This window comes from Parus major, chromosome 4 (assembly GCF_001522545.3).
Source record: "Parus major isolate Abel chromosome 4, Parus_major1.1, whole genome shotgun sequence".
Lineage (NCBI taxonomy): Eukaryota > Metazoa > Chordata > Aves > Passeriformes > Paridae > Parus > Parus major.
In genome coordinates this window covers 11,680,131-11,692,458 of record NC_031771.1, presented here as the reverse complement: position 1 = coordinate 11,692,458, position 12,328 = coordinate 11,680,131, and the positions used below count along the sequence as shown (strand labels likewise).

Sequence of the window (12,328 nt, the reverse complement as noted above, 5' to 3'; positions counted from 1 at the left end):
CTCCTGCTAAGGCAGGGCTGTGGAAGCGGTCCGCAGCAATGCCCGGTGCGGTCCCTTGGCCGTCCGTGCTGGTCAGGGCCAGCACGAAAGCACCACCACCTTAAATGCCGCCCAGCGCTGAGTAGGCGCTGCCTCCCTCCAGTGCCCTGCCGTCACGGCGCTCCCGACTCGTAGTTTTCATTCCCGTCTCGGTAAATCCCGAGGACCTCAGATGAGAACAACAGAAGCTTTAAGTCATAAACAAGCTTTTCTTGGACCTTCGGCTGACAGCTCTGCTCGGCAGCAGCAGATCGCGAGGAGCAAAACGCAGAGCTTTGCTCCCCATCTCAAATTCCGTATCCTGCTCCCTTCCGTGCCTGTGACACCACTGACCTTCCCTGTGGAGCTGCCTGCTGCGGGGAACAGCCCCATCCAGAGCCCTGGAGTGCAGCTCCGAAAAGGCAGGGTTCATTTGGTCATGTCCTACTTCTGGGACAGGAACAGGCCGTGGCATTGTTTACTAATTATGGAGCGTTTGGAAGCTGCTCATCTTTACTTTCCCGTTTTAAAGCATGAATGCAGCTCTTCCATGCTTTTACAGCTGTGGATACTGTGTGTGAATACTCTTTTCAGAAACAAATGAGCATTGTATAAAAATGCCAGGCCAGCATTTTGAGCAAGATGAAAAGAGCACATATGGAGTGGGGGCATGGAACACTGTAAATGGAACTAAATGGAACACTGTAGGAGCTAAACTGTAAGTTGTGCTAGAAAAAACACAACTTGTAAAGCACTTGGGCTGAATGAAGTCCATGAGGATGTGCAAGTATCAGTATCAAAAAGTATCAAATACTTTATATGAGGACTGAGCTCCAAAGGAGGATATAATACCTTATTAAATCAATTGGTACCAGCAAGCCTTCGTTCAGTTTTGAAATAAAATAAAGCTGTGAATTTTAAATTAGTTATAGATATGGAGCAACCTTCTCTGACTTTGGCTTAATTATGCTTTCCAGCTAGAAGATGACAGTACGTGGCAAAGAAAATATTAGCACCTGTGGGGTATCAGGAGAGAGAATGAGAGAGAAAAAACCCAATGCAATTATCACCTGTGGTCAGTGAGGTGTAACAAGAGCTGGACTGTACCAAATACTGTAATGAGCAATGATCTATGGCACTCCATGGCTCTCCAAACTAATTAATCTGTCTTTTTTGTCAGAGCAAATAAATGCTAGTGGATAGTATATATTCTTTATAGTGCCTATTTCTAAGCATAAATTAAATAGTAGTGTGCGCTCATTGACCCATTTGTGAAGGGAGAATACTAAAATATGGCAGTGTAAAATCTTTGGAACTCACAAGAACCCATTCATTTCAAAGGCAGGGGAGGATACTTGTTAATTTCATGCTCACAACTTTTTGATGGAACACCTCAGGAAAAAGTGGCCCCAGAATAAAATGCTTTGTAACACTGACAAAGCATACAGCTGCTTTCTAAAATAATTTGTTGGGTAAAGCTTGTGCTGTAAAGGAGTGCCAGAAAGGAATGCCCATCAGAGATATACATGATTGGCATAATAATCATCATATTGGTTGACAATAGAATAAATAATGTTGGTCTGCATCATGGGTGGCTGCAAACCAATCTGTTTATATATATGAATGATGGATGAGAGGAGAGGGAGCATGCAGCCTCGAGGTATCTCACATATGCACCAGACCCCTAAGATCTTGCAAGCCAACCATGATGACAGAGTCATAAGCAAAATGGGAGCTAGAAGGAAACTTTCCAAACCCTCTATTAAACCCATGACAGGACTAACAGAGGTAAAAAGTGCTTAGACAAGACAAAAAATGATAATTCCTTGGAAGACTGCTATGGCTAATGATGTTCTGAACAACACAGCTGTGCGTTGGAAATGGTGGGAGCTGATATCAGTGCTCTGTAACAAACTGTCAGTAAAACTGAAAGTTAAATTCACTAATTTCTAACCTGTCTCTCCTTAACAAGCAGCCTGGAGACACAATCAGCTACATATCAGAATATGACTTTCGTAAAAATCAGAATGGTGATCTGAAAAGAACATAAGGAAGGAAAGATGGAACAAAACATATGATATGCTGGTGTATGCCTGTTGTATAAAATGACGGGTGTTTCCTGAAACCACAGTGAACGCCAAAGGAAAATAATCAAAGCAAAGATAAATAAAAAGTTTATGGACAGGATATTACTGCAGCTTCACACAGTCAATCTATGTCATAGTCTCTTAAAAAAGGCTACAAGAAGGCTGTAAAATTTGATGACCTTGAGTAGGGAGTGGCAGAAAAGCAGAGATTTTTCTGATATAAAGCCACTTCAAGCTTTAACTAGTGGTAAAAGAGCAACTCCTTTTATTGCTCATTAGATAGGTAATTGTGCATAAATTAGCAAGTGTTAATTTCTCCTCAGTGTTACATCTTTTGTTTTAAATCACAATTCTGCTGTTTCAGAGTGCAACAATATTTTGAACTGGTGGATCAAGTTTAGGAAAACATATATTTAATAATTGTGGTGGAAGGAATCCATTCTGTTGCCTTGGTTAACTGAATAAACAGTGTAGAATATAAATTTAATAGTGAGTTTGCTTTTTTGCTTTCTTTTTTTATTATGTAAATAGAAGCTGGCTCTCTTTATTCTGGGAAAAAAAATTGTGCTATGTATTTCTGTTGGACAGACTGCTCTTTGTAGTTTGCTAAAAGCTCTTTTTAGCAGCTAGAAAGGAATACATTTTTTACTTCAGATGATTGAGGCAGGTGGACCAATTTCCCTTGACGGGCCTGTCAGACCTGGTGGGTTTTTATGCCAGGTAAAAAACCCCAAGACTAAGACAAACACTCAATTAAAAAAAAATAAAATTATCTGAATACAAGCAACTCTACACAAAACACGAGACCTGACTACATTACAACACTTCAGTGGAATTATAATAGCGAAATTAAAATAACTATAAACACCCAAGAAAAATATTATTCTAACTTTAATGCTGAAGACAACTACAGTTGGTTGACAGTAGTACAAAGTAAACAAACTTGGAAAGAATACCAAACATGGAAAGAATACCTATTCTTGAAATTCTGCTCCAGTAATCTAAACAGAGAAAAGGATTGTTTATTATTTAAAGTGGTTTTTTTTCTAATTCTTTTAAAACTGATCTTTGAATAGCATAGAAACTTCTCAGCTAAGTAATATTAGAAAATAAGTATCAGCAGATAATGTGATCTAACAGATGGAACACTTAGCTGAAAAATTGGATGTTCAGGATCAGCTCTCAATAGCCCCTCCTGGTCTGCTGTGATTGCAGGCAAATCATCTGCACGTTTAGGCAGCATCTCATTTGGAGGGGCCATACTAATTTTCACACTACTTTCAGAAACTACACTTACTCATGGGCCTTCATGTCAAGTCCCTTCTCCCTGCCCTTGTCTTTGCATAATTGTGTTTTCTTATCATCCTTATCTACACGAACAATGAGAATATTATCTCGGCCTTTGATCACAAAATTCTTTGTTTACTCTCTTGAGCTCTGTGATTGCTGCCAGATGAGTAATACATATCCTCAGTCTGGTTTCTAAAGCAGGCTCTGAAGTGGACAGGTATTAAAAAACCAAAATATCTGAAAAACTGAATACTACCCAATACCCAGCTCTATAAAGAGGAGTAATTAAAAATTAGACTTGTAAAGTGCCCACCTATTTCCATACTTCTGCAGGTGAGTGCATGGGGTCATACAGAAAAAGCTTGATAGTTACACCACCAGTTATCTTCATCTCAGACATGCAGTTTAGGCTTTACTGTGGGCTCAACAATAATACATTTAATTAATACTAAAGATTATTGCTTCAAATGGAGAGGGAACTAATACTCAATTTGCCAAAATACAGAAAAAAAATAGATTGAATTGACTCCCAAAGTAGACACTCTTGACTAATATATATATACCTCAATCATCTGAGAAAGTGCCACAAAAGCACTCTGAATTGCACTACTGTCAAACCACTGAAATAGTGAATTATAGCTAAGTTATAACTATAAGCCTTTTCTGTCTTCTTCATGAGTTTCCTAACATTTTTAACTGAAACAATTCAGTGTTGGGTAGTCTTCTCAAGGTCTCGCTCTTGCCGCAGTTCTTGTTCACAAGACTGTAGTAGTTTATTGAATGAAGATGTAAAGAGTCTGTATCTACTTTATAGAGTATTTAACATGCAGACACAAGTGGGACAGGGTGAGCAACACCAGCTTTATCAGCTGGCAGACAACCACCACCACGGCCAATTCTGGATCAAGCAGCCCATGTACTGCTCTGTTTGTCCTCCAAGAGCCTGCTCAGCCCCTTCATAAAGCTCACAGAAGTTTCCATGAGGCGCAGGAGGCCCAGTGGCTGGTTACAATCATAGAACCATAGAATATGCTGAATTGTAAAGGACCCATCACAATCATGGAGTCCAACTCTGGCCCTACACAGGACATCTCAAGAATCCCACCATGTGCCTGACAGCACTGTCCAAATGCTTCTTGAGCTCTGTCAGGCTTGAGGCTGTGACCACTGCCATGGGATGCCTGTTCAAGTGCCTAACCACCCTCTGGGTGAAAAGCCTTTTCCTGATACACAACCTAAACCACCTATGACTCAGCTTCACGCTGTTTTCTCAAGTCCTGTCACTGGCTACCACAGAGATCAGGATCTGCCTCTCTTCCCCTCATGGACAAGTTGAAGATCGCAATGAGGTCTTTCATCAGTTCCCTCCAGGCTGAACAGACCAAGTGACTTCAGCCGCTCCTTACACGGCATCCCCTCAAGGCCTCTCACCATCCTTGCAGCCCTCCTTTGGACGCTCTCTAACAGCGTAATGTCGTTTTTATACTGTGGCACCCCGAACTGCCCCCAGCACTCGAGGTGCAGCAGCCCCAGCTCGGAGCAGAGCGGGACAATCCCCTCCCTTGCCCAGCTGGCGATGCTGTGCCTGATGGCCACCAGCCCGGACTGGCTGGCTCTCCTGGCTGCCAGGGCACTGCTATCTCACATTCAGCTTTCCATCGCCCAGGACCCCCAGGTCCCTTTGCTGTTCTCCCGTTCCCCAGGCTATACACACGGCCAGGGCTCTTCCGGCCCAGGTGCGGAATCCGACTAGCGATTGTCCATCTCTAACTTGTCGAGGCGTCACTGCGGAGCTGAGGGCTCTCTCTGGCAGCGGTACCTGCCCACGTTCTCCGCTCGGGGACGCCCGCAGCGCCTCAGCCGAGCTGGCGCGCCCGGGGACCGAGCGCACCGGGGCGGCCCCAGCGCCCCGCCCGGTGCCGCCGCGGGGAGCTCGGGAGGGGCGGGCCCCGGGCTCTGCCCGCCCCGCTCGGGCGTGTCCCGGCGGGGCTGCCGGGAGGGCGGCTTCGCTGAGCTCGGCTGGCTGGTCCGTGCCCAGCCGTGCTCGGGGGGAGCTGCTGCTCCGTCTTTGTGGCCTCGGCTGCGGAGGGCGGCGGTGCTGCGGTTCGCAGGGAGGCGAGCCCCGGCGCGGCGGCGGCGGCAGCAGCCATGGGGCTGCAGCCCCTGGAGTTCAGCGACTGCTACCTGGACAGCCCCTGGTTCAGGGAGAGGGTGAGAGCCCACGAGGCCGAGCTGGAGAAGACCAATAAGTTTATCAAGGAGTTGCTGAAGGATGGGAAGAACCTGATCGCCGCGACCAAGAGTGAGTGGCGGGAAGCGGGGGGAGCTGCGGGGGCGGCTGCCGGCGCCGGGAGCTGTCGCCTTTGAGCCGGCGGCGCTCGCCTTTGTGGCACAGAGCTTTGCACTGGCGTTCTCCAGCCTCTCCCTTGGGATCTCCATCAGCCACTTGGGGACGCAGGTCCTCTCCAGCCCTTCTCCGCGGAGGGGAATAAGGGATAGAGGCGGTGGCAGCGCCGGGTGACTCCTGTTGCATCTGCCCGGTTCCTGGGCCGGGCCTGCCTTCTGTGTTCGGCGGCGCCGAGCCCGGAGCAGCCCCGGCTGCCGTGTGAGATCCGCCGGGAGGATCGGTGCCAGGTGCTGCTGGAGTGCTGCAAGCTGAGCGGCTGTGAATCGCCTACCTGACCGTAACCATGTCGTGCCTGTGCACTGCAGCCTGTGGAGAGGCTGCTGGAAAATACCTCTGTCTAAAAAAGTGTGTTCAGGAATTACCAGACTTAGTTTTGTGCTGACAGCGCTGGTTACCAGTTCTATGCCTTTGGCCTCTTAAAATGTGATTATGTAAAATGTAAAATTGTTAATTTTCCGTTTACTTGTTGAGTATATACATAGTGTATATAAATAGTTAACTATAATATGTTTTATACGCATTATAGCAATCATGGTTTTGCCTTGAATGACCATGTTCATACACGTTTTTAGTGTAGTATTGTGCTAATGTATTTTTTTCCGTTTAACTTAAAACACGGTTGTGTAGTTACCTAGTAGGCTGATTTGCTATACCAATTATTCAAATAAACCACTAATACAGTGTTCTAGCACTGTGTTATCGGAAATATACCACCTCTGGTATGGCAAACTTCTGAAGCCAGGAAACCATGCTGGTCAGGATGTTTCCATTAAACTGGTAGGGGTTTGATCAGTATAGCTGCCTGGATATGGGGAAGATTTTAAAACCAGAATTAACTCATTTCTGTAACTAAACAAAAGAAACATTATTTTCTGTTTTTGTCTCTGATAGAAAATTCCATATCATATTTCACTTCTCTGTAACTGTTATTCTTTGGCCTGTTAACATTCAGTTACTGCCAAATGTGATCTTAGACGATTAATCAAAATTTCTGACTTGAAGTGTCAGTATAAATCATCTTAACTTGGAGTGTAAAGTAAAAAAGTATCCCGAAAATTGGATAAGAACAGTAGAGGGAAATCATTCCACTTCTCTTCCTCAAGCATCTAGACAGTATTTTGGCAACTGCCCCAAACCCTCAGTTGCTCATGGGAATGTATACAGAAGAAAGTGTGGAGCTGGCTGGGGTGAGGAAAGCCCTAACTCAAATGAGTGTCCTGTCCACAGCTGTGTGCCCACAGCACACCAGAATCCTGTGCTGGTAAATTGGCTTTGTGTGCAGTTTTCAGGGTGCTTTGCTGTGTGTGGTGGAAGCCAAGTCTGCTGGCTAGAGCCACCTGGCCTGAGAGTGCTCAATGAAATACTTAGGGCTAGCCCATGAGGAATATTTTGAGAAGCTATCTGAGATCCTGCCTGGTGTTCAGGTCTAAGCACTGCCTTCTTTTCTGAGATGACAGTCAGAAGGTTTATTCTTGAGTTTAGTTACTGTACCTTATTCTAATATCTTCAGCATACTTGTTTGAAAAGTACAAACAGGTTAGACCCTTCTTCCCACATTTCAGGTTTCTGCAGCTGTCTCTCCTCTTCAGAGTGCCCTGAGTGATTTGTTTGAAGCTTAGTTGCCTTCCTCTGGTGCTGGTGAAGGAGTGCCACTGTTCAACAGACATTTAAAGACTAATTGCAGCAGCAGAAGCACGAGAAGCCCATTGGTTAAAACCCCAATGGTTAGGGTATTTGTCCTTGTGTTTTCGGAAGAAAATGTTATAATCCAAATTCTTTGAGGAACCTGATTCATTTGCTGTCAGGAAACCAAATGGAATTAGTATTTGTTCCAAAAACCCAGTTTAAGAAGTGGTCTAGACACAATGGTCTGTTCATTTGTGTCTGAACTATGTTTTCTGCACAAAGACAGTCTCACTGCAATTCTGAGAATGTGATAATAAAGTAGGGTGTAGTGAGTTTAGATGACTGCTTCTTAAAGTGCAGTAGCTGACAATTTTTAGAAGATTATTTTAGTCTTTGAAACAAAAGATGTCATCTTGATAATAGCTAAATTATTTCCTTGTTTCTAGAACCAGGTAAAATAAGAGATTTGTACCTGGTGTAATTGATATGCGAGTGTGATAAGCTGCTCTGGGTGGTGTGTAAAGTGTAAAATGTTGTAGGTGCACTATTGTTCTTGAATTTGTGGAACTGCAGTAGACACCACCAGCATTTCCCTCCCTTAGCAACTTCCTTGTAAAGCTGGCAGCAAACCTTATGGGGATTATTTAGGTGTGAATAACTGATGCAGTTGAATAGATCACTCTTCCCGCCTGACAGTTTTGTAAGTGACTTTAATGCTGCCTGCACTGGGTTATATCTTGACAGGTGAAAGCAGATACTGCTACCACTCCCTCTAATTCGTTGGAATCATCAGTGTCTTGCAGGGCACAACAATACCATGATGTGGATTCTCTCACTGGCTCCTTTCCAGTTGTCTTCTCAGTTGTATGGGGTTGTATTTTTCACCTAAAACTCAGGAAAATTGATTTTTGTTAGTACAGTACTATACTGCTTAAGAAAGAGAACAAAAAAGAATTTGCATTTTTAGATTGTTGAATTTTCAGAGTAAAGCATACTTCAAGTGTATCTTTACACTTTAAAATTTCAGTAGTTTCAAGAATGTGATAGAAAGACAAACAAGAGTGACTCAAAACTGTTGGTTTCCTGTGTTAAGTTTTGAATCACTGAATTGTCTAGCTCAAGCTAAATGTTGGAAGGATGAATAAACAAGGTGGCTCTTCCTTTTTTTGACAGCTAAATATGTTTACAAGGTGTACAAATAATTTTTTTTTCCCTATTGTTACTGATCAGTAAATACAAGTGGTATACACATATGCTTTTTAAAATAGAAATGTGATATTTCTTAGGGGATTCCAGTTCAGTTAAACAAGTTAGGATCAATAGAGTTTATAAATAACTTCTGGATGGAGGTAGTTGTGCTTTAGTGAAAGTGAATTTAAAGGTGCCTGATAAGCGAATCCTTATTCTGAATCATGAAGGGAATGTAAAAGAGTTAGTTCTGAGCTCTTACAAATCTGCAGTGCAATTTGTTGGAAGCTACAGAATACACTGGATAAATACTATATATTCTGACTCTTGGTCTCTTCACACAAGTGTGAGATTTTTGGGCAGCTTTTGAGGATATTTTTGGAAGGTTTTTCTTGTATGCCTACAGCAGGAGCTGCCACTGCCAAGGCAGAGTAGGAAGCATCAGGACGAGTTTAGGTTTTGGCCCTGTATATCTCACAGGGCCTTTGCAAAGGATCTTTGTGAGCACATGCTCACAGCTGTTCTGTGTGACTGAAAGCAGAGCCTCCCCATTCTTGGATTTAGGCTCAAATGAACAGAATTCTGTTTGAGTCAACTGCAGTGACTTTGTGATGGGCTGGTGAAGACAGAAGATGGATGTATTTGTGGCAGCGGACATTATGGCTATCCAGTGCAGCCCAATATACTCTCTGACTGTTTCTTATTGCAGTTTTCATTTTGTGTTCTTCATGGAAGAGTTATTTCTTGCACTCTTCCAGACAGAATACAAAATGGGAACCAAATTTATTTTTTGTGTAGAAAGAGTTTGTTGGAATATACAGAGTTACTGATGAGTGTTTTCACAAAGATAACTGAAGAACCTAATCCAGTCCCAAGCCCTGGTGTGATATCCAAGTTGTCCAAACCCATATTCTTTTTCTTGGCTGGTTCTCATGGTGTGTGGTGGTGGTTGACCTTCCAGACACTGGTGTAGGGTAGATTTTTTGCCTGACCTGGTGTATATATTATTATGTAAATATAAAAGCTGTGGTAATCCATATAATAACACCACATAAAAACCTCTCAGACCACTTGAGCTGTGGTGCATTCTTTTCTTAAGCACTAATTGTCTATTTTTTAAAGCTTTCCTTTATATAATCTGCAGTTATGAAACCATGTGTAGTGTGTGCCAGCTTTCAAAGTCTTAGGAATTTTTTTGCAACAAAAATGTTCTACTGACATTCCAGTACATGTCAAAGAAGTAATATAAAACCACTAATATGGGGCTTATTAATAACTTCTAAACAAGAAATAGACACTCAAATTCACTAAAGATTTAGGTAGAATCTGAAGATTAAGTAAAAGCTTAATGCCATTCTTACTTAATGAGGAAGGGGGGAATATAGTGAGAGGGTCTTAGCTGAACCTGTGTGCAAAGTTTCCTAAATTAACTGTGATTACTTAGGGCTCTATATATGATTATTTTGCCTTGAATTCAGTGAGACCTCTGAATTAGTACATCTTTACATTTAGCATTTTAGAAAGCTATTTTATTTTTTAATTAATAGCTCAAACCCAGGCTTTATTTCCATTGCAAGGTGTGCTTTAGGTGTGATAACCATAAGCAAATCAGTGCTGTATGTGAATGCTCTGAGATTTGAAATACACTCTGCTAGAGCCACGTTAGATAAAAATTACTGCAAGGGCAGTATTGTAAAGGCAACTGAGATGTTTGTACCTTAAAAAAACCCCTAACTTTCTATTGGATGTGTTTCCATTTTTGTGCTCATTAGAAAGCTAAGGCAAACAGGTACTTTGGGGCCCATCTAATAGAGATTTCCCTTAAGAGCTGCTGATGATAACATAATAAAATGTTGCTTTTCCCCTTCCTTCAAGATAATTGCCACAGCTGGGGACTAATTAACTATGGCAGAATTTTTTTTAAATTTTTTTATTTTTTGCTTGTAGATAAAGTTACTTCTGTAGAAGGACCAGGGAAATGCTAATATTTAAGAAAGTGCTCTAAAGAACATTTTGTTTAGCTCCACCCCAAGTAGAGCATTCGTTACTGTGTCAGTGACTATAAAAAGTGTCAGGCTCATTCTGTGGAGGATGCCAGTTTGTCAGCTTGAATCTCATCTCTTCAGCTTGAATTACTAACTAGCTCCATTACTGTCTTTATCCTGTAGATGTTCCACTGTTTTGTTTTTTTTTTGTTTTGTTTTGTTTTTTTGTTGGTTTTTTTTTTTTGTGGTATTGAAAGCAGAGCATTGTGCTACCAAACATCTGTGATATCAGAAAATATGAAATTTCATTAATTTATATGGATTTTCTTAGTTTGAGAGATGTGAAAAGCTGTCATTAAATGAAGTGATTTTTGTCTTTTAATCACTGGGGGAAAAGGTATAATTTTCCAGCTTTAGGTAAAATGTGTGAGTGGTTATTAAAGAAAGCATCACTGATAGGTGTAATTGTCAGTCTCCAGGACAAAACCAACAGAAATAAGTTTAGAATTTTTAGAGAAGTTGTCTGGTAGATCATGTTGAGAAGGTTTTTTTCCTTGTGTTTTTTGTGTTTTTTTAAATGACAAGACTTTCAGCAAGGTAATTTTAGAATTATATGGAATTCCAGTCTAAAGGAGCTGTAAAAAAGAGTGGATTTGCTCTACAGTCTGTAAAGTGCCAACACCTGCTTGCAACAGGCCCACTGCTAAGGCTGTAGGTGTATGCTGTTCCTAAAACTATCCTGTGCTTGCCAGCACTGCATTGAAAAACAGCAAATTTTAGCAAGCTAACCTTATGACACTGATGACACTTCTCAAGCCCAGTCTAAAATAACTTGGTAAGTTTTATTGAGGCAGAAAATCTCTTTCTGCCTGGCACAGATGTTTTTCCAAGGGGGCAGGAAGGAGAGTGCTATAGAGTTTTTTAAATTTTTTTTTTGTGAAGTAGCAAACAGGCTGGATGCTCTGCCCTTGCTTTAGACAGGGAGCACGTGGAAACACGTTTGGAATGGCGCTGAAGAGCTGCATCCCAGTACTTGTCCCCTCCTTCCCAGCTGTTTTGTAACATTACATAATTAATGTATAAAGTTTACATTGACTGTAATGCTTTTGTTTTACAATGCCAGCTTCAGTCACTACTGCAACACTTAGCACATTAACCTAAAAAACAGGGGCTTGGCTGTTTTAGAGAGAGTTCACAGCATGTGAATCTTGGCAATATGCTTAATGTTTTGACAGTGTGGTTTGTGGCTTCTTGAGATAATTTTTATGATTTGCTCTTGTCTGATGGGGCTTTCTTTTGTGTCTAATGCCACTTTTCTGAGTTTCAATACCACATTTACTGTTCTTTGACAGTTGTCCTTAAGATGTTAAAATATGCTCAGTGTTTTAGTTAGCTTTTAAAAGTCTTCAAGTTTCTGAGTTGGCTAATTAAGATACTTGGAGCAGTTGAATGCTTTCTGGAATATCTAATGAATGTAAAATATATGATCAAATAAACTTGGGCACATATTGGCAGAACAGTTTAAGAAACTACTGTTCAGGGAATATCTCTGCTGGTGGTTGCTGCCACCCACTGTAGGTGTCAATCTTAATCAGCACCCAAAATCTGCCTTGTTGCTAAGTCAAACCAATCTTCCGTGCCAAATTTAAGCTCAGCCATCAGTTTTGCAATGAGTTGAAGCAGGTACTTGTACTCCATCCCAGCAGCTCCTGTGGAGGTTGCTTTCC

The 12,328-nt window shown here is 42.0% G+C and overlaps 1 protein-coding gene across 3 annotated transcripts in view; it reads left to right on the top strand.

Moving 5' to 3' along the window:
* Nucleotides 1-5,386: 5,386 nt before the first annotated feature.
* The window catches only part of ARHGAP10 (Rho GTPase activating protein 10), a 138,250-nt gene continuing 131,308 nt past the window's right edge, over nt 5,387-12,328 (top strand). Inside the window, exon 1 of one of the 3 annotated variants that reach the window (XR_001520941.2) lies at nt 5,387-5,697. Coding sequence is in view for 2 of the 3 variants with exons in the window: in XM_033513966.1 (XP_033369857.1) it covers nt 5,544-5,697 (154 nt within the window). In the remaining variant the exon portion in view is untranslated. The remainder of the gene's footprint in view (nt 5,698-12,328) is intronic. The other 2 variants (XM_033513966.1, XM_015624190.3) reach the window with 2 other exon arrangements.